Source organism: Filicampus tigris, chromosome 19 (assembly GCF_054856515.1).
Source record: "Filicampus tigris isolate MCC_2025a chromosome 19, RoL_Ftig_1.0, whole genome shotgun sequence".
NCBI lineage: Eukaryota > Metazoa > Chordata > Actinopteri > Syngnathiformes > Syngnathidae > Filicampus > Filicampus tigris.
This window is the reverse complement of record NC_141235.1, coordinates 8,483,989-8,508,041: the sequence shown is the minus strand read 5'-3', so window position 1 is coordinate 8,508,041 and position 24,053 is coordinate 8,483,989. Positions and strand designations below refer to the sequence as shown.

At 42.7% G+C, this 24,053-nt stretch overlaps 1 protein-coding gene across 2 annotated transcripts; it reads left to right on the top strand.

Annotated features, from left to right (window-relative positions):
* Positions 1-685: 685 nt before the first annotated feature.
* rab11fip3 (RAB11 family interacting protein 3 (class II)) lies at positions 686-23,657 on the top strand. 2 transcript variants are annotated; one of them, XM_086016858.1, is made up of 14 exons: positions 686-3,250; positions 7,565-7,658; positions 9,813-9,889; positions 11,971-12,143; positions 14,607-14,807; positions 17,328-17,465; positions 18,484-18,519; positions 18,643-18,736; positions 18,831-19,075; positions 19,479-19,560; positions 19,650-19,787; positions 19,936-20,091; positions 20,396-20,536; positions 20,607-23,657. In XM_086016858.1, the coding sequence occupies exons 1-14, from the start codon at positions 1,742-1,744 to the stop codon at positions 20,718-20,720; spliced, it is 3,198 nt and encodes a 1,065-aa protein (XP_085872984.1). In that variant the 5' UTR covers positions 686-1,741; the 3' UTR covers positions 20,721-23,657. The 2 variants fall into 2 exon arrangements, with proteins under 2 accessions (XP_085872984.1, XP_085872985.1); XM_086016859.1 differs by lacking the exon at positions 17,328-17,465.
* Positions 23,658-24,053: the final 396 nt, after the last annotated feature.

Genomic DNA, 24,053 nt, shown 5'->3' with positions numbered 1-24,053 from the left:
ATGTTGGGAAACAATTTGGAAGTGTAAAATGCAGATGCTGTCAAAGTCGGAAAATCAGTGCTGGTTTACGCCATATTGGGGCGCTATAACACTAAAATAAAAAAAAATAATGCACCTTCCGCGTCCACTTTATGTATTTGCATTATTATAATATTGCAGAAATATCGGATTGATTTTACGAATTTAGTGTCCTATGAATTGGTGACATTTGAACAGAGATGCGTTGACCTTTTATATCAAGTGTAAATTGATAAATAGAATGAATGTTGCATCTTGGTATATGTGGTAAGTCAAATGATGATACAGTAATGACAATTTTACAAAGTGTAAACCACAATATGTTTGTCATTAAGAATTATAATACACGTAATACGTAGAGTATATGGAATTTAATATTCATAATTCTATTTTACATTGGAATAAATTAGGTATTTAGATAATGAACGTAAGCGTACAAATCATACAGTCACATTCTGCTGTTATATTAGAGCAATTCAAATGCAAACTGAACGTGTAAATCTGGATGGATAATAAAAATGAGTATTCGTAAATTGTTTGGGAATACCAACCATAATAAAAAAAAAAGACATTGCGGAGTTTTGTACGCTTGCGTGAAACGTCAGCATGTGTCTGCGGCGACAAGAGGAGGAGGAGGGGGTGGAGGATGACGAAGAGGAGGAAGAGGAGGAGGGTTTGGATGCTGATGCGAGAGACAGCTCGTACATGACAACATCGGCGACTAAACGACGGAACATATTATCTCCATGTAGTCGTTTTTTAATTTTATTTTTTTCATCTGAGTAAGGAGAGATTTTGTGCGGCAATATTTTTTGTGGGGAGGATTGAGCAGATTCGTCACGGTCAGGATTGGCCTTTTTTTTAAGCCTCGACACAGGTGGATTTCTGTTGCAAAAAGGAAAAAAACACCGACTACGGCATCCGCGAATCAATTGATGGCGTGCAATTTTTTTTTTCACCAATGACTTGGGTGTCGGACGGACCGTTTGGCCTGGCAGTGAGCTAATAGGCTAATTTGGGCTAGCTTAGCCAATGACAGGGAAGCGGAGGGATGCTAGAAAGGAGGAGTTAAATGTTAGTTTTTTTCCTCCCCAATTCCTTTCAGGATAAACGCTTGACAATCCCGTAGCAATGGCATTTAAACGCCTGTGTGGACTAATGTTTCTGTCTTGAACCCTTTGGTTTCCCCCTCACGCTCTCATCGTTTTTTTGGTAATCTAGCTCGCGATGAGGTACGATGAGCGAATCCGCTAAGCTAATGTTGTCTAAATACTTGCTATGACTGTTTATTTTGAGATGTTTTTTTCTGGTTTGGTGCCGAGGTGTAATTCGCGTCGTTTTCCCTAATTTCTTGATTTAAACTTTTGATGATGTTTGGGCTGAGACGGCGAGATTTGGGAAATGCCATGCGTGGACCTGCCATGCCCGAAAGGCACCAAGTGAGTCAAACCAGATTAAAGATTTGAAAACCGAAGCATGTCTTAGAGGTGAAAATGAAAAATGAGTTTTATATTAGCTATAACGTTTGTTGAATGTGGTTTCCGACCTGTCAAGTTAAAAAAAAAAACATACTCATTGACACCTGTGTAAAACTGTCTCGCTAAACGTTTGCACGCGCCAGACGGACGCATTGATATAATTTGTACTATATATCCCTATATAACCTAAGATAAAGTATGGCATGGGGTTTCGGTTTTGAGATAAGACGTCTGTAGCCAAATACATGGAACCCACAGTGGTGTCTAGCCCTTTGGGGCATGCGCAGTGGGAGTCGGAGCAAGCGTTTCCTCTTGGATTTCTCACCCTGGACTCAGACAATGGAGGTGTCCTGTGTCAAAACAACAGTGGCCAGACAGGTTTGCATTTTGGGGACACCAGTCTGACGTCCCAGCAAACTGAAATGGACAAAGTCTACCAGGACTCGCCACCAGAGTTGGATAAACTTTTGTACATTTCCGATTATCCCTGTGGAGATTTGTTTTTTGAAGAGCGCCACTCCACTGCTTCTGAGACATCGCCTCACTCGGAAAGAAACAAGGAACCTGATGAAACCAGTGACTTCATGCTCTCGTGGCTGTTTTCTCCCAACCTCACTGATGTGGTTGGGAAAAACTTTGCATTTGAGGAAGCCTCTCTTGGAGGCAGCAATGCCCTCAATGGACAGACCGATATAATAATTAACAGTAGCACTACAGTACTGTCTTCCCAATCCAAGTGGAATTCTGAATCAAACCCAGGAGATTCACTTATTTCCATAGATCTCTCTGATGATCAGACTTGTCTCGCCTCAGAGTTCCCGGACGTGTCACATGATGTCAGTGAAGGACTGGTAGACCTGTCGCAGGAGGAGGCTCTAGTACAGAACAGGGCGACTTTGTCCCGTGAAACTGGAGACAAAGGTTTATTCCCGGATCAAGTGACAGCTCCGCTAGTAAACAGTAGTTTGACCCCGCAAGGGCTACCTGAGAACACCCTCGCACTTAACCACAGCAGCACACCACTGGGTTGTCCTCAAAGATCTCTGTTGGATTTAGAGAGTCCAGAACTTGACAGCGGCCTGAGCCTTCATCCCGATAGCCCAACAGGTGCACAGCTGGATCCAACCGAGGATTCCGACGTTGAACATGCCGCCCAAGCGGTATTCAGGACTATAGATCTACAAGACGAGAGTGACTCACCTCCTCCGATTTTGTCGCTGACAAACTCCCCGGCTGAGGATGTCTTCATCAGCGGCGAGCTCAGCCGTGGGAGCTTCTCTGTGGAAAGTACGCCAAAGGATTTGATGGAAAGCAAAATATGCTCCACGGCTGAGCATCAAGCCAGTGAGGAAATGGCTTTGGATTTTTGCTTAACCACTGAAGGAGTCCGCAGTGAGGAAACATGGAACTTGAAGCCACAGGAGGGACGAAATGATGAAACTGCTCCTGACGCGACAACAGAACAGACGGAAGAGGGACAGCCGCCGCCTGTTACCAATCGGCAGGAATTTAATGTACTGGAGTTGAGCAGTTGTACTGAAAACACTGGATGGACTATTGAGCCAAGTGTGGACACTGTTTCCCTGTCTAAGATGGTGGGAGATGACTCACTGCCAATGGTTTCGGCTGTGAGCACAAGAGAGGAAGATGCCTCCCCTCTAAAAACTGTATTCGATGCTTTAGACCAGGACGGAGATGGCTTTGTTCGCATTGAGGAGTTTATGGAGTTTGCTACTGCCTATGGGGCTGATCAGGTAAGATGTTTTCATAAAGTAGCTTCTAAAGCTTGTATTTGCATTTATTTACTTCGAAGGTACCATGTTGGCCAGCTCAAAAACTAAACCACGAAACTAAATCCATCAAATGGTCAGTGTGTGGCCTTGAGGGTTTTTTGAACAAGATCCAAATTGTTGGAAAGCAGTTTAGAATGATCAAGTGAGCAAAGGAGATTTAAGAATTGTAAGCTATTAGCCTAATTTAAAGATTAGTCATCCTTAATTGAGTACAACAAATTAGAAATTGCTTGCTAATAGCAGTGGCGGGACGCACTGCTTCCAATTATTTATATATCTACATATATATATATATATATTTTTTTTTTTTTGTTGTTGTTGTTGTTGTAATTTCTTTTACAGTCCAATTTCAGTCCATTTGCTGCCAAGTCAATGTAACCTGCTCAGGGACTTCAGAATCAGTAGTGCTGGCCAATGGACTATAACTATATTGGCAATGGGACTGTTTCATTAACCAATCAGATTTCATATTCACCAAAATGGTCCATTTAAGCATTTTTTATCCTCTGATTGGTTTGTCAGAGCAAGCCAAATTGAACTACCAAAAAAACATCAATAGTGATGATCTGCACACATTTGCAACATGCTAATGGTGATATGAAGAGGTGGATTAAGTCAGGTAAGTCACCAGTGAAGGCCCAGGTACCAATTGCAAAGTCCGCCATTGCCCTATAGCAAGCTAATTGTTCATTGCTTCTAGAGTAGGGTGTCATTTGCATGTATTTGCTGTAAACCTCTCACGGTTTCCTTCGCAAAAGAAGCTCAGCGTCACATGACTAAAACCATCGTGGGATTAGTTTTCTCATGCATTCGCTAGCGGTTCCAGCGTGAGGATTTGGGTTATCATCTAAATACGCCCGTCAAGCATATTGCTTGCATTGGCCAGGCATTTCCTCCATATGTCAAATAACAAACGCTCATCTTCTCATTTGCATAATATTATCGTTTAGGGATTATCTGCTGTGAAACGTCTGATGTCTCTCCCCATGCATGACCCTCAGCCATTTCCTGCATCCCACCCGTCACATTTTTATCATAAAAATACATTTTATCAAGGACATCTGGCCCAGATTTGTGTGTGTGTGTTTTTGTGAGGCACAGAGCCGTGCTATTGTCATGTAGTTAGTCAACTATCGACTCCACCTGTTGTTGTGTTAGTGAGGGCTAGAGGGTAATGTTTATGAATTCTTACCATAGTTTCCAGTAGCAATTGCCCCTTACTGGAACCTGTCACATATGTCATTTCCTGCTTGCTCAAAATAAGTTTTCCATTTGTCTGTAAACCACACAGCAGAAAGCCAAATCCTCGTTCAGGTATGTTACACGAGTCATACAGCGAACCCCCATTTCCCTGCGGGGGAAATTTTCCTGGGTCGGAGGGTGTTGCAGCAAGATGTGCGTGCCTGATGTTTACGCGGTACGGACATAAACACTTGAATAACCTGCATGCTTATTCAGATCTGATTGGAGAGATTTCAAAGTTGACCAGAGTGGGGACACAGTGTTATTTTAGCAGCCTATTAAGAAAACCACAGAGCAGCCTTTGGACTCGCAGGGACATTATCAAGCACTTTGCTGCACTTGTACGATATAAAAAGCCAGTAGGAGTGCAGGCCAAGTAGATAATTGAGTTTAGATCTGACATCAGGATCATTGCCATAAGGTTACTGGCAGAGATGATTTTGAATAAAGCTGCAGATATATGTCACGAGATAAACCACCAATTTTCATTCAGATATAGTTATGGTCAGGTGAATGGTTTGGACCAGACCTCTGCTTTTGTTTGACCCGGTTCCTACTTGCAAATATGGCTGCGAGACAACCGTTCAGAATTTGCGTACTCGTCTACTTTGGGCTTGTGCGTGGGCATGCAAATATTTTCTCCAGAATGATTCCTGGATTTGATAGCTGTCATGTGCAAATACAGAGGCATGTCATTTTCAGTCGACAGTGAGTGACAAAATGGCCGCCCCCTGAGATGAATGAAAACGGGCGGATTTTTGTGCTTAACTCATATTCCACACACACAATTGTAATCAGAACACCATGTTTACACTAGTTGAGGTGCATAGAACATACTATTGTAAAGAAAACTTTTAGGTTGACTTCCTTCTTTAACAAGAATATACTATAGAGATACGTTTTTTGTCCATTTGTTAATGTATTTTATACCCTAAATCAATTGAGTTCAATGAAAATGTGGAAACTTGAACTTGGAAATTTGAAAATATAATCCACGTTTCCCATATGCTCCCATTACTTCCCATTGAAAATGTCCAACTCTGAAAATTTCTCAGAATTCTACAACCCTTGACTAACTTAGTTGTGATTCTTATCTACGACCGCTGTTGTGAAAAACAACGTCAAGTGTTTCTTCAAACGTGCACGCGGTTGCTTTCAAAGCCCTCTTGCTAACCGCCACGCTCGCCGGTTTTGACCCCAATTGTGCACAAAAGCCACACCAAGCTGCATTGTGGCGGCAACTCGCTTGTCCGTCGTCACTCGCAAGCCCACTTTTAGCCGGCCTGCCTCCCCTCTGTTTTTATGCACTGCCCGTCTAATCCACAATGGAATGTTCACTGGCCTGAATTGTCCCCTTTTTAGGTCCTCTTGTCTCCTGTGTGTACAGTTATTTTCCCTCTCTTTTCCCTTTCTTTCCTCTCAGACCGGTTTCTCAGCATGTCCGTCAACCTATTGATAATTTTATCAGCGCTTTAGATGGCAACCATTGGGAATTCCTCCTCAGGGCAACTCTTCCACCAAACGCGTATTCTTCTGAAAAAGGCATGTGGGGGTGCGGTCAGGCGTGCCCCATCACTGATTCGACACAAATAGAGGAACGAGAAAAACCACAATGCCCTCGATGCTCGGCCGACCAGAGGAGCCGCCAAATGCCTTAGAGTTCAGGGCTTTTATAATGTTTATTGTTGGATGGCGTCTCAGGGCTTTGTGAGTAGTGTGGTGGTATACAATATTACAGTGTTAAAGGGAAAACGATAGTTTTGTAGTATGTCCCATAAAGCGCAGTCAACTTTTTCTCCTGAAATCTTAATACAATGCTTGGTCCAATGACCAAGATGTAAAGGTCTGTTTATATTTTGTTTGTATGCAATACGTTGCATTTTTAAAAAAACAAAACAAAAACAAGCTTGGTCACGGAACAAGTTAAACTTGTAAGTCCAGGGGATGCTTTTTTTATTTACAGGCCAGTCACCTTATGGAAAGTCCTTATCATGGCAAAATGAGTTCCACAAACTATTTTTACCCAAGACAGTGTGAAACCCATTTAAATGACCTCTTCCTCAAACCCACAGCGGCTGCTGGACTATATTAACTGCGTGAGCCTTCTCAGCCGCCCCGAGTCAGAGATCAGCGCTGCTGAGCAGATCAGCTTGTTTTGCGAGAGTAACTGATACCAAATTGTACACAACACGATGGTCTACTACGCACAATAGAAGTCTTTAGAGCGTAAGCCGCAGAAGACTCACTGAATATGCTTGTGATTGTACTATAAGAATGGGTTTGTGTCATTTTCTGCACTGTTGGCCTGTGGCAGTCTGTTATTTGTGTGTCGATTTTGATTGTTTGCTGCAGCTGTCGGCCCCGCAGTTACGATCGCCGCGCCGCAGTTAAAGTCTCCTTGAAGGCAGGCCACCGCAAACTTGGCATTGGCCTCGGAGTTTCTGCACATTTTTTTTATTTTTTTTTTTACCCAGCGTGGATCTGCTCTAATTTCATGTTATTTTTATTCTCCGATGTGCTGCAGCGCCAGAAGCATGTTCTTGTTGCTAGGTTACCGCCTGATGGAATATACAGTATGTAGGTGCCTTTACGTAACCTGTTTAAGACTGGTGTCCAGATTTTTTCTGCGCGCGACAAACTGTTTCACATGAGCATGCTTGTCTTTTTTTTTTTCTAATCCAGTGTATGCAAACAGTTGCACTTTGCACATATCAACATCCTTGTAAAATCAAAATTTCACCCATAAAAGTCACCTTGCATAACAGCTAAGTTTTTTTTTTTTTTTTTTTTACTTACTCCACCAAATTCAAGCCGAGTTGCCTCGATTCAACCTTTGCAGATTATTACCATGACCTGGATAAAGAAAACCTTTTTTACAAAGCACATTTTTTAAAAATTGATTTTGTGACAGTAAGTCAAAAATGACTAAGGCAATTTCCATTAGTCTCATGATTTATAATATTCTTTCTCAGCATTTTTTCCAGAAAAATTGATTTCAGTTTCTGAATGCTCTGCTGTGTTTCTGCCTTTCAGGTCAAAGATCTGACCAAATTTTTGGATCCCAGCGGCCTGGGAGTTATCAGCTTTGAAGACTTCCACCGAGGAATTTCTGCTATCAGCAATGGAGGTGACTGTAACCCATTTTAGAGGCGTTTTAAAGTTAGGGCAATTTAGTCGAGTTTGTAAAGGTCATCTGAAGTAAAGCAAATGTCAGCATCAGATGGTTGTCGGGTTGCTTGCCCCCATCCGTTCGAACATATTGATACCATTAGACTCTTTTCCAAAGCTTTCTGGGTTGAATAGGTCTGGTTACCCGTAGACATGAATAAGAGATGCACTTGAAAGCTTGAGCCGCACGAACACGCGGGCACGTTGGCGAGGCTTCAGAGCTCGACTGAGGGCAGAGAGTCCTGTTCGCCTAAATAATTTAACGCTCCCTCTCGCTCAGTCTCTCTGGGCCCTGTCCAATGTTTCTCTTTATTGTTCTTCCGTTTGGTTGCCAGAGACACAGCTGGGTTGTAAATGCACCTCCTGAAATCTCAGTCATGCCTGTGTTGCACTATTTTGACAACAGCAATCAGCAAAAGCATGTTGGAATCATTTTATGATTGCTTTTTTTTTTTTCCCCCACTTTGGATTCCCGCCATCGCTAATTTACCGTAAACCTCTAAATTTACCTGCAAGGTTATATCGCTGTTATTTAGTAGACAAGACAGGGCGAACACTTAATGACCGATACAGCCATCCATTCATTTCTCTCACCATCTGCCATCTGCGGCTCACCATCGATTTTTTTTTTTTGTCTTTTTTCAGTGGGGCGCGACATGAAGAAAAAAATTGCTAAAAGTGACTTTTGACACGGCCTGCAAGGCTATTTAAAAAAAAAAATGCTGGAGGTGGGCGGAGTGAGAGGGGAGTGTGTCACAAAATAGGTGCCACTACAACTAATATATTGGTTTATATACTGTACAGCTTTTCTAATTAAGTAAAGATACAAAATGATCTATTTATGACTAAAATAATAACACAATTTTTTTCTTCAAAACACTGTAGTGAATTAAGATAATTGAATTACATTGCAAGGGAGCATCTAGTCTAGTGGGATACGGGGGCCGTTGGCCACTCCAGAATCCTGAAAAATCCTCCACTAAATTGCCTTATCACCTTTAACAGAAAGCTGTTATGAAGAAGAATTCAAATATGTAGCATTTTATGAAATGAACTAGAAAATACTAACAAGATACAATTGCCTCAAACAAAAATGTTTGGACACCCCCTGGTTTAAGCCTTAAAATACACCTCCCACTTGCTGCTCTTGGTAGTCTCCACCCTGCAGTCACTCCCTCACTCTTCCCCTGTTTGAAAGCCTTCTCGGCTTTACTATTAATTATGTGCACACAATATCCACAAACGGAAGGTAAACTACTTTTCAATATCCCAGCCTGTGTCTGAACCTTTTTATTAACAAGCAGGTATTTATTTTTCATAAAAGGCAAGGCTGCAACCTGCAGGTTCTGGAAATGTCTCATCCCTTGTAGCAGTTTTGGTATGTCTGCAGTCTAATCAAACTGAAATGGCCCGCAGTGCAGTGCGTGTACAAGTATTTCACCAGGGCGCATTCAAAGCTTTGTTCGGCTGATACACAAGACTCCATCTTGCCCATCTCGGGTTACGCGCCTCGTCTTGGCCTGTGTCGTCATTTTTGTCACCTATCGGATGCGCGTGCGCGTCTGGACCTTGTATTGTTTTGGCGTTTTACTCATGTCCCCGTCACGTGACGCTCTATAGCCCCTGAAATGTGAGCGTAAATGTTACATAACGAGCTTTTTGCTCCAAGGACGCAACCTTGAAAATGTGCTGATTTGATTGTTCACTTCACCAAACACAAGCCAGACAGAGCGAGAGAGAGGGAGGGATGTACATTATCAGTTTTTCAAACGCAATTAAATGTCATTTCAAACTCATTGTGTAAACATTATCCTTAAAAATGAATGACTTACAGAAGAAAGACTACTTTCCAATTGGCCATTCTATTACGTTTGCGACTTTTTTGCGGTTTTTATTTATTTTTTTCCTCCCAAGCTCAAATAATCTATGTGCTTTTCATTTTTAAATATATTGTAAGAAGTTCTAGCACCCATTTACCTTCCTTGTCCTTTTCTACATGAAGGCTATTTGTATGCACACATTACTTACTACTCTCCCGTGTTTACCGAGCTTCCTTTGCACAATGATGTAATGTTTACACACATGAAACGCGTTTTCCCTCTCCTATCTGCAGGTCCCGAGCCGCAGCTGTACAGTGCAAACTACAGTCCGGGCGACGGGGCTGTTGGCTGTCCGGAAGAATATGACGAGGTGAGACACCGCGCGCAAAGGTCATGTAGGAATCCCTCTTTTGATGCCACTTCCTGTTGTTGCGGTAGCGTCAAGTCAGCGAGCTGAACTCTTGGTGCACTCTCACTTTTGCCGCTGCAACCGAATGAGCGGCTCGCGGAGCTATCATTACCGCTCTGAGAATATTCCACGGACTGAACAACCTGGTTTGGCTGACATTGAGTAGCATCTGGCAGGCTGAGCTTTACAGGATTCTTTGACAAATATTGAACTGGGCGGATCACGAAAGGGTCTTACACGAGTATGGGCTGTTGTTGCAGTTGTGGTTAGCATATCTGACATTCCGCTCCAAGCACCCCCACCCCCCGACCCCACCCCCCGCCGAATTTGTATATTTAACCATCATATTGTTGCTGGCGTCTGCAAAACTAAAAGTTTTTGCCGGTGTGTGCGTTTTTCAACAATGGAGTGTCATGATTAGTGTTGCTTTAACCTTCTGTGCCCAGTGCCCTGCTTGGTTTCTTAGAAAATGGCTGCTTCAGATGTGCAGGTGCAGACAAGATGTAAAATCACTTGGTCGTTTAGGCAACTTTGTGTTTGGTGCTAAAAGGTCAAGCCAATGAAATGCAGATTTTGGGAGTCATTTTATTCATGGACATGCTAACTTTGGGGCCTCGGCCATGGAGGAATCCATAATGGTCCAGGATGTTGTTTTTTCTTTTAATATTAGACATTTTTGACAAGTTTTAAAATAATCGTCTTAAAATCGTAATCTTGAGGCAAAATCTGAATGCATATCTCAGTCAATGCAAACATTGAGCCGATGTTAACGTGATTAAGCGAAGGTGATTGCTGCGCCTGCTGTGAGCAATGTTTGTCCGCATCTTTTTGAAGTAGTCACCCCCACCTGTGTCCATGGGCTTATTTTTCCACTCAGAAAAGGGGGCCTACTCAATGGTCGAAGTGTTCCACCACTGTTTGCTTTCAAAACAAGCAAGGTGACGCTGAGCAGCGCAAGGCCCCTTTCCACCCAGGTTTTCCTTCACTTCACAGTTGGCTCCATTTTTTATCCAACACGTTTTAAAATCACACCCAGAAATTAAGAGAAAAAAAAATTGGGGAAAAAAAAAAAATCACTTGAGCTTCAGAACGGTAACCTGTTGTTAATCTGTAATGCAGGCACACGGCAAGAGCAGTTACGTAACGCTTTAATGACGTGCACTTTGAGATATTGCACATTCACCCCGTCGTAATTATTGTGACGGCGCTGAAGCCCGAGAGCGATTACGTCGTCGTCATGGTGTTTTATCACGCCGCTGGTCGTGGAACGTTACAGCTGACTAACTGTTAGACTTTGGTCTCCTCCCACTTTTGACCACCCAGCGGAACTCAACGTGTGTACAGTACTTTCCATTTTTCAAACCAGCTCTGTGTCAGCGCGAGTGTGGAGGAATAAGGAAGCGTTTTAGGATGCTGTAATGGCAGGCCAGCTTTCCTGTCTGTGACTCTGTCCAGGGTGAATGGTTTTGGATATGGTGGGTCGCTGTTTTGGCCCAGCTTCTCCTGACGCGTCGTTCTGTCTGGTACGCCTTCCATTGTAACCCACCTGTCTTGAATTCATTGTTACTCTACAGGCACTCTATTTACTCTATTTGCTGTCTAGACGCTTCAAATCCAGTCTCTAACTTTTTTTTTATTTTTTATTTTTTTAATGAGATTCTTTTGTTGAAAGCTTCAAGGTGTTTTGCTTCTGCAAGCTGTTTGAAAAGCAGCAGACTGCCTGCGAAGTCTGATCATGGTGCGTCATTTGTTTTGGTCGTCGTTTCTTGGCCTCAATCCCACTGGCGGGATTGAGGATTAAAAAAAAAACCTTTTTTTTTTTCTCCCCACATTCTTTGATATGTACTTTTTCATCTGTAGTCATGTTTGCTGCTGAAGTCCAAATTGACACTTTAATGCCAATCTGCATAAACGGAGTTAGATGTGGGATTAATCGGACACGTATGTGTTTTATTTACAAAGGTAAACAGATGGCCTGGAGCTCATTTTGTGTGCATGGAGTGCATTCTTTTTTTGAAAATGTCTTTTTTGTGCGGCTGCAGCAAAATGAAGTGACAGACAGCGCGTACCTGGGTTCCGAGAGCACGTATAGCGAATGCGAGACCTTCACAGACGAGGACACCGGTGCCCTCGTGCCCCCCGAGATGCACGAGGACGTGGACACGGACAGCGGCATCGAGGCCACTCTTCATGACCCCGAAGAGGCCATAAACAGGTTGGTTTAAAGGCACTGTACTAATGTCCTTCCTCTGTTAGATGTTTGCCATCTGCTGTGATGAAACAAGCGTGTCATGTTGTGGAAACGATGAGAAACGTTCAGCTAAAGCAGTGTTTCCTAACCTTTTATTGAGCCAAGGCACACGGATGACCACACAGGTTAATTGTACCTTCTGCTGTATAGTGGAAGAGCATTTAATTGCTCTACGTTTCACAATATGTCACCGGCCTACTGTATAAAGAGGATATATGAACAAAGATACATTATTTGTGGTCAATAAATACCGGAATTTGGAGCCGTTAAGTGAAATTGGCTAATTTCCCACGCCACACTCGATCTTATTGGTTGGAAAAAACTGAGCCAAAGGTTAAGATAGGAGTAGCCAGTGCACTGACCCTTCACGCTGTTCACGTGATGTCCGCGCCAATGCTGGAAAGGTGACTGCTCGAGTTCTATTTGGGTCAGCGGACGGGCAGATTAACGGGAAGGATAGCTTACTATTCTTGCGCAGTTAGTGTAGGCCCATCAGTATTTTCCCGAATAGCCGGCAAAATGAAACAGAGCTGGGATGTTTACTGTTTGTTTTCAGGTTAGCCCAAACTTCACCGCTTTCCCGTGATAACTCGAGGTGGAAGACCTTGAACCACGGATATTCTTTAACGTTTGTGAAACAAATCCACTATGTTGTCATTCTTTTTGAGTGGGAAAAGACTGAGATAAGACTGAAACGATTGCATTACTGACCTACTGCAAAAAAAACACCAAAAAAAATCATTGCTATCAGTTTTGCTTGGAAGGGTTGTAGTGACAGGTGCATTTTCATCCTTACAACTTGTCCTGTTTTTTATTTCCCCTGGGCTTTGGATATCTTATTACAAAATGTCTCCATTTTTGAGAGTGTTTAGGGCAAATGACAAGTGCTGACTTTGTGATTTGCCCGGCCTACTTGATGAGTGATGACTGTGTTTGGCCTTCCCCTTCCAGCCTTGAATTCCAGGAACTGTTGAGCTCAGCTCTTTTGTTGTTTTCCCATATATTTTTTTTTTTCTGTCTTTCTCTTGGAATAAGCCGATTTTCTCCATTGCCCATTCACACCATTGAGCTGACAGAAGCGCCGTTCCAATGTCCTGATGTCACCTCCTATCCCTCTTTGCTTTATCCTTCTTGCCAAACATAAAACCTCATTACCAGAATGAAAAACAATTCTTGGTTGATTAATTTCGGGCGCCGTCCTCATCAGGTTGCTGTTCGAAACCTCGGACAATGAGATTGTCGGCGAAAAGGTATTCACTCATTTAACTCGGGCTGATGCTTGATCGAGAGAGCCGGGTCATTAATGTGATTGAAGATTTGCTACTCAATCAGGTTAGCATGGCTAGCTCAAGCTGTAGCCTTCAACTGAAAACAAGTGCAGTGTGTTCTACTATGCGCTGGGTGAGGGATTTAAGACTGTAACAGGATTAGCCTCCCCCAAACCTCTCTCTGTCCAAGTGCTGTGTCCCTCACACACATTTGGCCCTCGGACGGTCAGCTGGGCTGTCTGATGGCTGTTGCGTAGCCTCAAATCTGATTAACCCACTCATAGTCAGCCCTGATTTCGTCTGCTGGTAAGCGCGGACGCTAAAGTGCAGCCTTTCCTGGTAGCCTTTCGGGACCGGCAGTCTTGGTTTTGTTTGAAGTTGAACGGAAAGACTTCAGGATTCCACTCTGGTTGGCAGGGGTTTTAACCCCAGTTGCTCCGAGGCTTTCGCGCCAGAGCATCGGAGGGCGTTTAGCGATGCGTTCTCTTTCCTCGTCGAGCCTCTGCGTGAGGGACCTCAATTTGGGGACCTGCGCTGAGAGTCTGGGTAAAGGGTAAGTGGCTTGTGAATTGAATTCAAATGTTACTGTTTAACCAGTGCAGCCGAATGTTTGTTCAGAGTAGTGTGTGTTCTTGAGGTGTGTTTTTTTTTTTTTGTAAACCTTAACCCATCCATCTTGATGTTAACGTGGCTTCAGATAGCAACACTTGCCTTGTGAGCTGGGCCTTGTAAAGTTGTGTGCTGAGGGAGCAAGCTTTTCTGCTGATTCGGACATCCTCATCCTGACTGAGGCTCTTGATGTATCAGGAAAACAGGAAAAGACACTTTTCTGCCTCGCAAATGAAGATCAGTGGGTTTATTTTTTTTTTTGAATGATGCGGAGCCGTACTTTTCCAGATGTCCAGTGGTTTTTATGTTGGGTTTTCTACATGCTGGGCAATTAATGACGGGAAGGCAAGGCATTTTGTTGAAGGCAAAGCTGCCTTTTAGGATTAATGTGAATTAGCAGATAAGCCATCGCTCGACTTGTCCAGATCGCCGCTGTTCTTGTGGCCAGATTATTGGCACTTGATTGAAATTTAAAATTGCTCAGTGACTTTTTGAAACATTTGTCTGTGTTGTTAAGCGTTGTTTTTGTAACCCCCACCCCCTCCCAAAGGTTCTCTCTCAACTCAGAGCTGCACAATCCCTCCCTGGTGGCGGTCATCGGCGGCGAGGAGGAGCATTTTGAAGATTTCGGGGAGAGCAATACCTCAGAGCTGCTGCTGGAAAGCGCCGAGGAGGGCGCCGACGTCGTGCTTGACTGCCCTCTGGCACAGACCGCTCAGCAGATCGATGTCTCCGCTCTGCTCTCTCCGAGGTACGCCTTCTATTTATTAATGACATCATTTGGAAATATGGTCATCATTGTGGTATTTCCTTCAAGTGAAAGTTTCTATAATGTGTTGCAGACTGTTAAATCAGTCTTGTTAAGTGATAAAATACATGCATTATATGCACAATAAGTACAAAAATAAATACTAAAAAGGAGCATGGGTTATTTTGTTATTAAAACAAGCCATTCAACTTGCACATTTTTATCCATGAAATGTGAGCTCTAAAGTTTTCCCACCCCTGATTTAGAGACTCTGAGGTCAAAACATGATAAGATATCTGCAGGCGTCCTTTCCAACACCGTCTCTCCATTTCTAGTGAAGGGCAAGAGAAATAAAGTGACTACATAGTTCATTCCTCTCACTCCTCATTCCAAATTAATTTACACACCTCTATCCGATGAGGAACTTTTTTTTGTTTTTTTAAAGATGAAAATCAAGAGAAAATCGCAACATTAAAGCAGCATAAATAAAAAACACGATGAGCCAAAACCGTGACCCTGACAAAGATTCAAACAAGAACAAACACGAAACAAATTTTGAGTTAGGAAAAATCAGTACCGGTAATTACGTTTTCAGACCAAATATAAACGTAGCAAAAGTTTAAGAAGATCTCAGGTCTTCCGCAAGTTCGGAAACACTCTTGCATCAGGTGACCTGAGAAATCTCATAGGGAAACTAATTCCTAAACTAATTTCATTTACGAGTTATACTCTTCCACTCTGTACTCTGTACAAAGATAACATTGTTCGATCTTGATAGTTCTGACGCGGTCAGAGAAATAAAGCTACTTGAAGCGATGCTAACATATTAAGTCCTTGGTTTGTTGTACTTCTCTGAACTTAAACCTGATTTGACAGATTACATTGGATACAGAAAATGTTGCTCAGTTTAGAGAACATGATACTGCATCCCACAGACTTCACCCACTCAGTGTGAATGCGTCATACTCAGCATTGGCGGCCTACGCACACACATATTTATCTTGGTGTTATGAGTTTGTTTGACGACTCGTAAACTCACCTCGATTCCTCAGAACGAGATGAGCATCAATTTTTTTCAGTGAGATGAAAATGGTTCAGGGCAACAATGTGTATGACCATCAAGTGACACCATTCATTTTGACGCGGCGTTTGTGCCTCAGCAAGCAAAACCTGCGCCAGATGGTTGCATAATGGCAGAGCTGACTCACTCCTTGAATGAACAATCACCTTGTAGCATGGCCATGACGAGCGTGCACAGGCTTCCCCGTTGAATTACGACACTATGTATTCAATCCCTTTTCTATGGGGGGGCTCATACTGTTGGTACTCTGCAGTCGAAAGTGGAGGTTGCGCGTTTCCAGCATTTATCTTCAAATAAATATAATGTATTTAGAAACAAATCTCGGAATTCTCTTTGTATTTTAACTCTTTGAACACCCTTGACGTGAAATGCCATCAACGGGAATCCAAACAAGGAGCGCCATTTACGTCATTTGCCTTCAACTACATTTTTTTGTGGGAAAGAAAAAGAAAAGAAAAGTTTTGGCCAACGCTGGTTTCATCATTAAGATGGGAAAGTTAAAATAAAAAAAACTAACTAACTGGCCAACAGATGGCAGAATTGAATCTCTTGGATGAGCTCACCATGTGTCAGAACAATGTGTATGCTCCGAACACATGGCGGACCCTTTGAAATGCGATCGTTACAAGCAGCTTGTAATTGATCAAAGTGTTTGTTCGTCACCTTAAATCTACTACAAAGACTGTCACGAAAGAGAGAAACAATGACGGTCAATTTCAATTTAGAAGTACAAGCAATGACTTAATGTACGTTCATACACATGCACACACATTACTAAATACTACTACTTCTAAATAGACTGCAAATAGTTTTGGAAGTTTGTCAAGGTGGTGATTCATTGTAAATACATTATTTTGCTATCAAAAGCACATTTTCACTGTTGTTTTTGGCATTTTATAGAAGAAAACTGTTCAGATGTTTGAGGTGCCACCGATGTAAAAAAAAAAATGATTAGCATCAGTCACTGTTATGCATCAAATATATCTTTTCACAAATACCTTTATTGCGATTTTGGTCCAAAATAGGTGATTTTGGTAATGAAACAAACAACCAAGAAGATCGAATCTTTCATTTGGTAATTTCCTTGTAAAACACAAATATTCTTTGAGCCTTGAAAGATCAATCCGCGTGCTCTAAATTTGCTGGCATTCGAGAGATTCTCTTTTTATTTTTGGAAAATGTCTGACATTGAAAATGAAAAGTGAATTGATTTACTCCAACCTCTCGAAGCAAGAATAGAAAACGTCATCTTTGTGGACGGGAAGGCCACGTCCTCTTGAGAATGTTCCCTTACACTTTCCCCGCATCCTTCTCAAGGAGCCCCACCACTTCATACCTCTGAAGTACCTCATGGGTCTTTTCCCACCTTGATGCACCGACCCCCCTGCTTGTCTGTCACTCACCACCTTCCTCTCGCCCTCTTCCTTCCCCCCTTCTTCCAGCGCACACGCTCCTCTCCCCGACTGCTTTCAGAGCTTCCTCAAGGAGGAGGCGCTGGACTTTTTCTGTAGCCAATGTCACAAACAAATCAGTCGCCTGGAGGACCTCTCCACCCGCCTCAATTTCCTAGAGATGACTAGGTAACGCTCGTCTGCTCTGTGGCGCCGTTTGCAGTGTTGCGGTGGTGTGCTAGATGACACGTGTCGCGCATGTTGTTGTTTTTTTTTTTTATCACCTGTGTTCATGTGCGTTGGCAGCACATTTTTTTTTTTTTTTTTGTTGCCCTGCCATACTTAGTCAAACTCTTAAAAAGGAAGTCAACCCAAACATTTTTTTCAAGGATATTTTCTACGCAGGCCCACTAGTTGAATCACAGCATTCTGATTAATATTGCGTTTGTGGAATATGAGTTAAGCAGCAAAATCCACCCGTTTGTAGCCATATCAGGGGAAATGACATCACAGTTCCTCGGGGCTCAGGTAAGTTCAGTTGACACAAGTGACAAAATGGCCGACACCAGAGATGGCTAAAAACGGGTGGATTAGCTCTTATTCCAAACGTAATATTTATCAAAATGCCTTGTTTCAACTAATGGGCCTGCTGGGAACATATTCTTGAAAAAAATATTATTGGGTTGACTTCCGCTTTAAGTAATCGCCGATATTATAGGTGAGTCATGCTTTTTTTTCACTGCTTTTTGTTCCCTCCCGCTTCACATTTTGTGTGTCACGGTCATTCTTTGAATGAAGCTTTTCACAAGAGCTGTTGATTAGAAAAGACTGATCCAAGATTACTGGTCCGTAGCAAAGTTACGGTAACCCTGAAATCCCATTTGATCTGCCTTCAGTTGTAAAAATGTGAAAGGCGGCACGTTTATACAAGAAAGTCAAGTTTAAAATGATTGTGTTTTTCACACTTGTGCTCTATAATTTGATGGGGAAAAACTAAGCCGAGATCAGCACTGTGTTGTCTTGAATTGTTGCCATGATTGTGACACTAATAGTTTTAGAATTCGTCAGGCCCCCTTTGCTCCGCAGTGGGGGATCCTCCACTAGCAGAGCAGGGATGGCACTGATAACAGCAAAGGAGATGGCGCCTCCTTCCGCTATCAGTCTTCTCTTCCTCACCACTTTCCTGTTGTTCTTTCTCCCTCTCCAGTGCTGGCAAAAGGCTGTCGAGCAAGAAGGTGGCAAGGTAAGCACAAGCAGCAGATTTTATTTTTGTTTTTAAATTCATTATGTACTTATGTATTGTGAGCCCGGCATAAGTGTGATGTTAAGGTAATTTTTTTTTTTTTTTACCCCTGCACGTTTTTAGGCATCTTCTGCAGAACAGCTCAATAACGTTGGACACAGTGAGCGACCTGACCCGTGACATCCTGGAGCTGGCTGACAATGACATCACAGACAAGGTGGGCGGTCACGCAACAGCTTCAGATGTAGTTGAAAGAAGCGCTCACTCCATTCAGAAAGTTGCGCTAATTGTTAGCATTGAATTCTTGGCAGATGCTACTACTTGAGCGTCGCGTGGCGGAGCTGGAGAAGGAGTCGGAAACTTCGGGGGAGCAGCACGCGCGCCTCCGGCAGGAGAACCTTCAGCTGGTGCACCGCGCCAACGCCTTTGAGGAGCAGCTGAAGGAGCAGGAGCTGCTCGCCGACGAGCAGCTGCAGCACGAGACGCGGCGCCACAAGGAGGCTCTGAGCAAGCTGGAGAGGGAGAGAGGGCTGGAGATGGAAAACTTGCAGTCCAGGTACATTCTGGTTCAGATCAGTGCATCAATAGCTTCAGTACCATACAAAAATGCAATTTAATTAACAGCATGCCAGTGTGGCATAGTACATCATACAGCAGTTCAGAATTAATATTAATCTCATTGCGTAACAATGGCAAAAATTATTAAAGTGCAGCTGAATAATTTAACTTTGCTTTTTCTCTGAAGAAGGGAGGGGAAAAAAAGGGACTTTTGTGAAAGAGCTAATTTAGCAACTATGAAAGGTTTTTGGTACGGTCCAGGTTCAAGCCAGTAAGTGAAACCGTTAGGTTGCTCTCTACTGCCACCATGTGGCACTGAACTGCAACTCGGTTCCAGTGCTGACATGAGCGTGTTTATGGTGTCTCGACTTAGCCGTGAACGTTTGTCTTTTTTTCCGCAGATGGCAGCAGCTGGATGAGGAGAACAGCGAGCTGAGGTCCTGTGTTCCTTGTCTACGAGCAAACATCGAGAGGTTAGAGGAGGTCAGTGTCACGGCTCCTTCTTATCCGTACCGCAGTCGATAGAGACCGTCCCAGTTCATCTGCCTTTTTCTTTTGTCTTTTTTTATCAGGAGAAGCTGAAGCTCGAAGACGAAGTCGACGTCATGAACGACAAGTGGCGGGAGGAGATGGAGACCCGGCAGAAGATGGCCGACAAGCTGAGCCACGAACGGCATCAGAACCAAAAGGAGAAGGAGAGCACCCAGGAGGTGAGCCCGCCCGCGTCGTCTGTGCATTCAACTGGAGTGTTGTATTGTCATGACAACGCACGTTTCATTTACGTCGCTGGGGTTTGCAACCAAGCCCAATGCGACCGGCAACAATTTTACAAACGACCGCTGTCGCTGTCCCCTGCAGCTGATTGAGGACCTGCGGAAGCAGCTGGAGCACCTGCAGTTGTACAAGCTGGAGGCGGAAGCAAAGCGGGGCCGCTCCGCCAGCGCCGGACTGCAGGAGTATCAGACCCGCACCCGAGAAGCAGAACTGGAGCAAGAGATCAAACGACTCAAACAGGTAGAAGATCGAGACAATGTGTTTTCTTAATGATCGGCTGCGGTACTTATTTACAGACAAATTTAGGTGACAGAACTGCGTATTAAACTCAGGACCTCAATTCGAAGTCACCCAAAACGTATGAACGCTGGTGTGCATTCAAAGGCTATTTTTGAGCCCGACCTTTTCTTCCATTTTCTTAACTTCTGTTAAACTGGATCACGAATTAGTGACAATAGCAAGATGCGCGTCCCAGGTTGGCAGTTAAGCGCGGCGTTTCTAGCGCGCGTAATTTTCACAGTCGATGCGTGGACTTCCTCTGCAGGACAACCGCAGCCTAAAGGAGCAGAACGATGAGCTGAACGGCCAGATCATCAACCTGAGCATCCAGGGTGCAAAAAGCCTGATGTCTGCTTCCTTTTCCGACTCCCTGGCAGCCGAGATCAACTCTGTGTCCCGCTCTGAGGTGATTGAGTCCAAATTGATTTCAAACACGCGCATGCTCCTTTTCTGACTTTGCTTTGTCCGAATTGCAGTTGATGGAGGCCGTCCACAAGCAGGAGGAGATCAACTACAGACTCCAGGACTACATTGACAAAATAATTGTGGCCATCATGGAGTCGAACCCTTCCATCCTTGAGGTCAAATAGGTACCGTCTGGATGAGGGGAGGAGCCACACAGTGACCCCATCATCTCGAGCAACAACAAGTAATCCGACACAATAATAGAAGATTATTATATTTGTGTGTGTGTGTGTATGCGCGCATCAGGCGCTCCTCAGGTTCTGGTGACTTCCATATATTTTGGTCAGAGGAACCCGAGCCCGGAAGAATGAACGCGTGAAACTTAATCAACCCGCAGCCCCCTCATCCTTTACATTTTGACTTCAAAAGGAAGGACGAGGCAATTAAATATATACCTTGAAGGCCTTAAACTCAGAGGAGATCAAATGTATCGTGCTACTCGCCTCATTTGCAACTGGAAGCGTCGGGATTTGGACCGCCGTCTCTTGAACCAAGCTGCTGACTCGTGGGATGAAGCACTGGTCAGTTTGTTGTGGACTTTTTTTTTTTTTTTTTGTCAACCCAAGTGAGGGACATTTCTATGCCGGAGGGTTTTCTGTTTTTTATGTACGTTACATTATTATTATTTTTTTTTTTTAAATGAAGGACCTCATTGAATTATGAATTGCAACTTTCCTTTGCTTGTTTTTTGTTTTTTTGTTTTTGCAATGAAACAAGGTCCTGGCCTTCAGGTGGGCTAGAAAGTGAGAAGGAGTTCATCATTATTAGATATGAAGCCATGCTTCCCAACCTTTATTGAGCCAATGCATAAATTTGCCATGACATGATCACAAAACTGCCGGTCCACACATTATTTATCTCCTATCTGCATGCCTCTAAATGCCGCCGGTATAGCTAGATACATTTTTAATAACTACATTTGAGGCCGATTACGTGAAAATGGATAGTGTCGAGCACAGAAAAACAACCCCCACCTGATTCCAGTGTTCTCTTGCTGAGTGAAAGTGTTTGTTTTTTTTTGTGTGTGTGTTTATGAATTATTGTCAATGAAACTGTAGGACTGAAAAGAAGTTTAACTGGTTATATGTGAAGCGTATGAAAAACCATTTGAGCATTTATTCAATGTCCTTGATGAGGATGCAACAAGTGTGACACATGCCTGCTAGTTGGGGCTACCAGTGTTACTAGTGCAGTACGAATACGGTTTAATTGCGCGCTCAAACGTGGTAACGGAAATATTTTACGAGTTGCAATTGTTCTGTATATGCTCAAACGGTTTTTATACTAGAGTCTAATGGTTGCACTTTGCACTAAATTTTGTTTGCTTTTTCATGGAAGGGATCAAAATGTAAAATGTTTGCTGGGATTTAAAAGCACGCTCAGGTGTGGGCTCATGCAATGACCAACCTACGAGGCAATCATAACTGCCACATTTAATCGAATAAATAAATACAGACTTCGCTAATGGCAAGCTTTACGACACCGGGTGGACTCCGCAGACTTGTCGGGATGACATGCGGAGCAAACCTTCGAGCGTAATCTCTCGCTTTTTTCAACCCACGTTGCACACCGATGCTGCGCTCATCTGGACTTTGGAGGACAAAAATGGACAATGGATTCAAGTGTCAGATCTTGCTGGGGTAAAAAAAACAAAAAACAAAAAAAAAAACTTTCCAGCTTTGCTTTCTGCACAAAACGTTCTCATGCTCACTTTGTCACTCACAATGCTTCACCTGCCACTCCTCGGAATATGGCCTTGGATGTAAATGACTTGTAAAGTTTTTTTCTACGCTCATTCTAGATTGTAGGTATTTTTTTAGTCGGAGGGGAACAACAACAAAATCATTTATTTTCTCATCTTCTAAGGTGAGAAAAATGCTGAGGCTGCCTGTAGTCCTTTCTAGCATGTAGCGTGTACAGTTTTGTTCCTCTCATTTGGAATCACACAGATATTTATTCAATATGTGACACCAAACACTCACTTGTCATCTATTCTGTTTTTTTTTTTGTTTTGAGGCGATATTGAATTCATGGTGACTATGAGAAATGTGCATATCATCTCAGTGCGTGTGTAATAATTTGCTGCAAGAAGTCGAGGTATTCTGTGTATTATCGTGACCGCTCGAGGGTCTTTCTTATCGATATACAGCTTCTAGAGTCGTCTTCCCGTTTTGGAGTCAGGTACCGCATGGAAACACTGATTTTCATTGTATACTTCTTACCTGTTCAAGCTACTGACAGAACACGTTTTTCTCACTTGGAGTGCGCTTGGAGCTTTTCACGATTTGTTACAGCAGTGGTTTGAAAACTGTTCTCAAACACTTTGAGAATTGCAGCTTATTCGTGACAGAACCGTTCAAGCTTTACAAACAGGAAATGGGATGATGCCAACAGGCTAGTTAAGCGTCAATTTGTCTTTAAATATTGAGCGTGAGTGATGTAGGAGCACTATTAAGTCAGTGACATGCAACGTTTCTTTTTTTTTTTTTTTTGCAGAGATGATTGCACTTTAACGTTTGATTCTTTTTTACCAAATATGTGCTAATATAACCCAAGTTCATCTGATTAAAACAGACACAAAAAAAATCCCTCTGCTATAGTCTAAAACACTGTGCCTGTCTTTCAAAGTTTGCCTCGAAACAAACCTTATGAGTAAACACTGACCACACCACAGCGACATTGTTCAATTATCAATGGAAAAAACTTTGCTGTATATACGAATTGTCATTTTTGTGGATTTTACCACCACGTTCACTTCCACTGTCCAAAGAAAATTCCAGGCACCACCATCACTACATGCGTAGTGCATGATTTGCCATTTATTGTATGACATGGGAAGATGAAATATTGTAGAAAGAAGAAATTGTAAAACGTATTCATATTTTGGGAAATAAATGTGTAAATTAAAACAGTATTGGTTAAAACAATATTTTATTTTTTTGTTTGGATTATTCTCTGTACATCAAATTACTTGGGGTAAATATACTTTCAGTCATTGTAAAAAGAGAAATTATAAAAGTAAGCAGTGAGCATACGAGTAGGAAATAAAAGGAATAAAATAACTGGCTGTGTCTGCCTCTTTCATTTCAGTGTTATACGTTTTGCATATTTTGTCCATTCATTGATGATTCTTTACTGTTTCCGCAGTGAAGAAATTTACTCGCAAAAAAAGTGTGCACATAATGTATAATAAAGTGACCTGATTTAAAATTCTAGTTTAAAGTAGTATGTCAAATACTGTACTACAAATGAACAGGTTGATTAAGTTGGTACAATTGCAGCAATTAAACCAGCAACAATAATTTATGTTGAATGTTGCACATTATAATAGTTATACTACTATTAAAGTTTAGGAAATTCAAATATCCCAAAGTAGTACTTTGTGGCCAAAAATGCACAGAAAATAATCTTTATGCAACAACAAGAAAAAAAATGGCGTCAAATTAAAGTGAGACACG

Bases quoted from the DNA above. Each gene is read 5' to 3' on its own strand.
- rab11fip3 (XM_086016858.1), top strand. From the start codon at position 1,742: ATGGAACCCACAGTGGTGTCTAGCCCTTTGGGGCATGCGCAGTGGGAG. The intron at 3,251-7,564 runs GTAAGATGTTTT...TCTGCCTTTCAG, and splicing joins CTGCCTATGGGGCTGATCAG to GTCAAAGATCTGACCAAATT. The intron at 17,466-18,483 runs GTAACGCTCGTC...CTCCCTCTCCAG, and splicing joins AATTTCCTAGAGATGACTAG to TGCTGGCAAAAGGCTGTCGA.